Here is a 2,662-nt window from a genome sequence, read left to right on the forward strand (position 1 = left end):
GAGGGCATTTACACCTGGTCTTTTCACGATCTGATAGCTATCCGATCAGACAAAACGCATGAAGTGACCAGGTGTAAACAGCCCCTTAGATTGACACACAGTTGGGTTAATACTCTTGAGTTTTTATGTCGCTTGCCAACCAAACACAGGCTAATGAACGTTAAACGTCTGCCATGTATTTACATTGCCAGCTTTTATAATACTGCTATCCGTGTCATTTTATAAAAGCAATCACAGAGGGTTTCACCGTGGGTTACCGCTTTAATAAATGATCCAGTGATCAACGGCGTCTGGTGTTGGGAGGGAACACTTTCGTAACGCAGACTAGATGACACGCACATCTCAAAATCCCCAGACTTTCCTCTGAGTGACAACACTGTGAAAGGGCTTCAGTGTGACGAGCTCTAAATAAGGGCACGGCGGGAGCATTTGGGTCACCGTCGGCGCTGGAATGTGTTTCTCAGCAGGAGGCGAAGCGCGTCTCCCTTCAGGTCATTTAACATAGAGACAAAAACACTGCGGCCACGCCTACAACTCCATGTCTCACGAGTAACTGTATTATCATGCTAAACACTGCATTTTAAACCAGAACCTGTCTGGTTTAGCACCTTCCTGGGTTTGTTTGTTCTTCACACGGTCTTGAAGTGTTGTTTTGTGCTCGTCCATGCGGAGGGTAATGCGTGTTATGCAATCCTGCGTTCCCGCTCTCAGTGAGCTGCTGGGTTTCTGTCTGAACACTGCTGGAGACTTTGGCTAGTTCTCCAGACTCTGAGAAATGCTCACATGGCGTTTGACTAATGTTTAGTCTTGCTGATCTTTGCAGTTGACAGATACTTGTTAAGGCTTCTACAACAATAACAAGTGAAATACCGCAGAATACTAGCATTTTAGTATCATTTATATACTATTATAATTTTTATTATTATTATTTTGAATTAGTAAATCAAAATTCAGTGTTTTAATTTTAGAATTTAAATTTTAGGTACATTTTATGCAATTTTTTTTAAGTTTTAATTTTTAAGTTACAAGTTTTAAGTTGTAATTTTGTTGTGGTTTTGTCATTTTTATTTTTTCAGTTTTAGTACTTAAACTTAACAAAAATGAGAAATTTTGCAAAATAAATAACTGAAATAAGTTTTTTTTAATTAAATCTTGATTTCATTTATCTCAGACATTAAATAGAAACTATAGCAGTGTTATTTTGTTTTTAATTGATATGTTGAATTAGTCTTTATTTTTATATTTTCATTTTTTAATTTTAAGTTTTAATTTTGAAGTTTAAATTGGTAATTTTGTTGTTTTTATCATTTTTAATATTTTTTAAAAAGTGTAATTATAGTTATTTTAGTATTTCAACTTAACAGAAGTATTTAAAAGTATTTATTAGTATTTATCATTAGTATTTATCAGAAGTATTTATTAGTATTTAAACTAAACAGAATTTAGAAATGTTGGCAAAAAAAGATAAGTGGAATAAAATCATTTCTTAACATTTTAATTTATTTCCGTAACCTCAGACATTAAAGAATAGAAATTACAGCAGTGTTATTTTAGTATCATTATTATGCTAATATAGTTTTTAGTTTAAGTTTTTATTTTTAAGTTTAAATTTGTAATTTTGTTGTGCTTTTTTGTCATTTTTATTATTATTTGTCTATTTAGTTTTTAGTAATTCGTATTTCAGTTTACTGTTTTAAAAAAATATATATTTTAATTTCAGTTATCTTTTATTTTATTTCAAGTAAAGAAAATGTTTTTAGTTTTAGTGATCGTTATAGTGCTTTCATGAAGCCGATAATTAAATATAAATATTTTTATAGCTGATGACCATTATGATGGCTGATATTATACGTCTGTTTTACTTTTTAATAATATTTTAAAAATATATTATAGCATCGAACCTTAAGCTTAAATCTGCTGAAATCAAACGTCTAAATATTGTATTTTAAAACATTTTACAATAGGAAACAACTATACAGAAACAGAAAAAGTTACAATGTATCAAAAGTTACAATGTATCAAAAGTTACAATGTATCAAATGTTACAATGTATCAAATTATTCCGCATTACAAAAAAATCAACTAAAGCAGTGAGATTGTGATATGGTTTTAATGCGGATGAGTGTGTGTTCTGACCCGGTGGCAGTAATGTACAGCAGAGACGATCTGTCTGAAGAAATGTCTGGCTTGGCTCTCAGAGATGTGCGGTTTGTCGCAGATGTAGTCGTACAGATCTCCTTTACTGGCGTACTCCATCACGATCACGATCTTCTCCTTGTTCTCGAACACTGAAACACACCAATCACGTTACACCGCTATATGCAGCATCAACACAGTCAGGCCTGTTTCTGACCGTTACATTTATTCAGAGAGAGAAAGACAGCAGTGCTGACGAGCAGGTTATGTTAACGAGGTGTTCATTGTGGTGCGCTGAAGCACACTAAAGCGCTTTTTGGGGTTCGTCTCGATTGCATAATGAGAACAAAGAGCTCTGCGTGCGTGTGAATGCTGTACCTTCATCGATGCTGATGATGTGCGGATGAGCCAGAGACGACATGATCTCGATCTCGCGCCGCATGTGCATCAGATCCTGCTCGTCTCGGATCTTCTCCTTACGGATCGACTTTATGGCCACCTGGAGAACGAGACCGAACACCAACAT

At 34.3% G+C, this 2,662-nt stretch overlaps 1 protein-coding gene across 1 annotated transcript in view; it reads right to left on the reverse strand.

Annotated features, from left to right (window-relative positions):
* Nucleotides 1-2,662, reverse strand: part of LOC107690560 (NUAK family SNF1-like kinase 2) — an 8,455-nt gene extending 5,793 nt beyond the window's left edge. The window contains exons 1-2 of the mRNA XM_016488929.1: nt 2,515-2,662; nt 2,137-2,288 (exon numbers count right to left, since the gene is read on the reverse strand). Of these exons, the coding sequence (XP_016344415.1) occupies nt 2,137-2,288; nt 2,515-2,662 (300 nt within the window). The remainder of the gene's footprint in view (nt 1-2,136; nt 2,289-2,514) is intronic.

Source organism: Sinocyclocheilus anshuiensis, unplaced genomic scaffold (assembly GCF_001515605.1).
Source record: "Sinocyclocheilus anshuiensis isolate Anshui unplaced genomic scaffold, SAMN03320099.WGS_v1.1 scaffold1849, whole genome shotgun sequence".
Taxonomy (NCBI): domain Eukaryota; kingdom Metazoa; phylum Chordata; class Actinopteri; order Cypriniformes; family Cyprinidae; genus Sinocyclocheilus; species Sinocyclocheilus anshuiensis.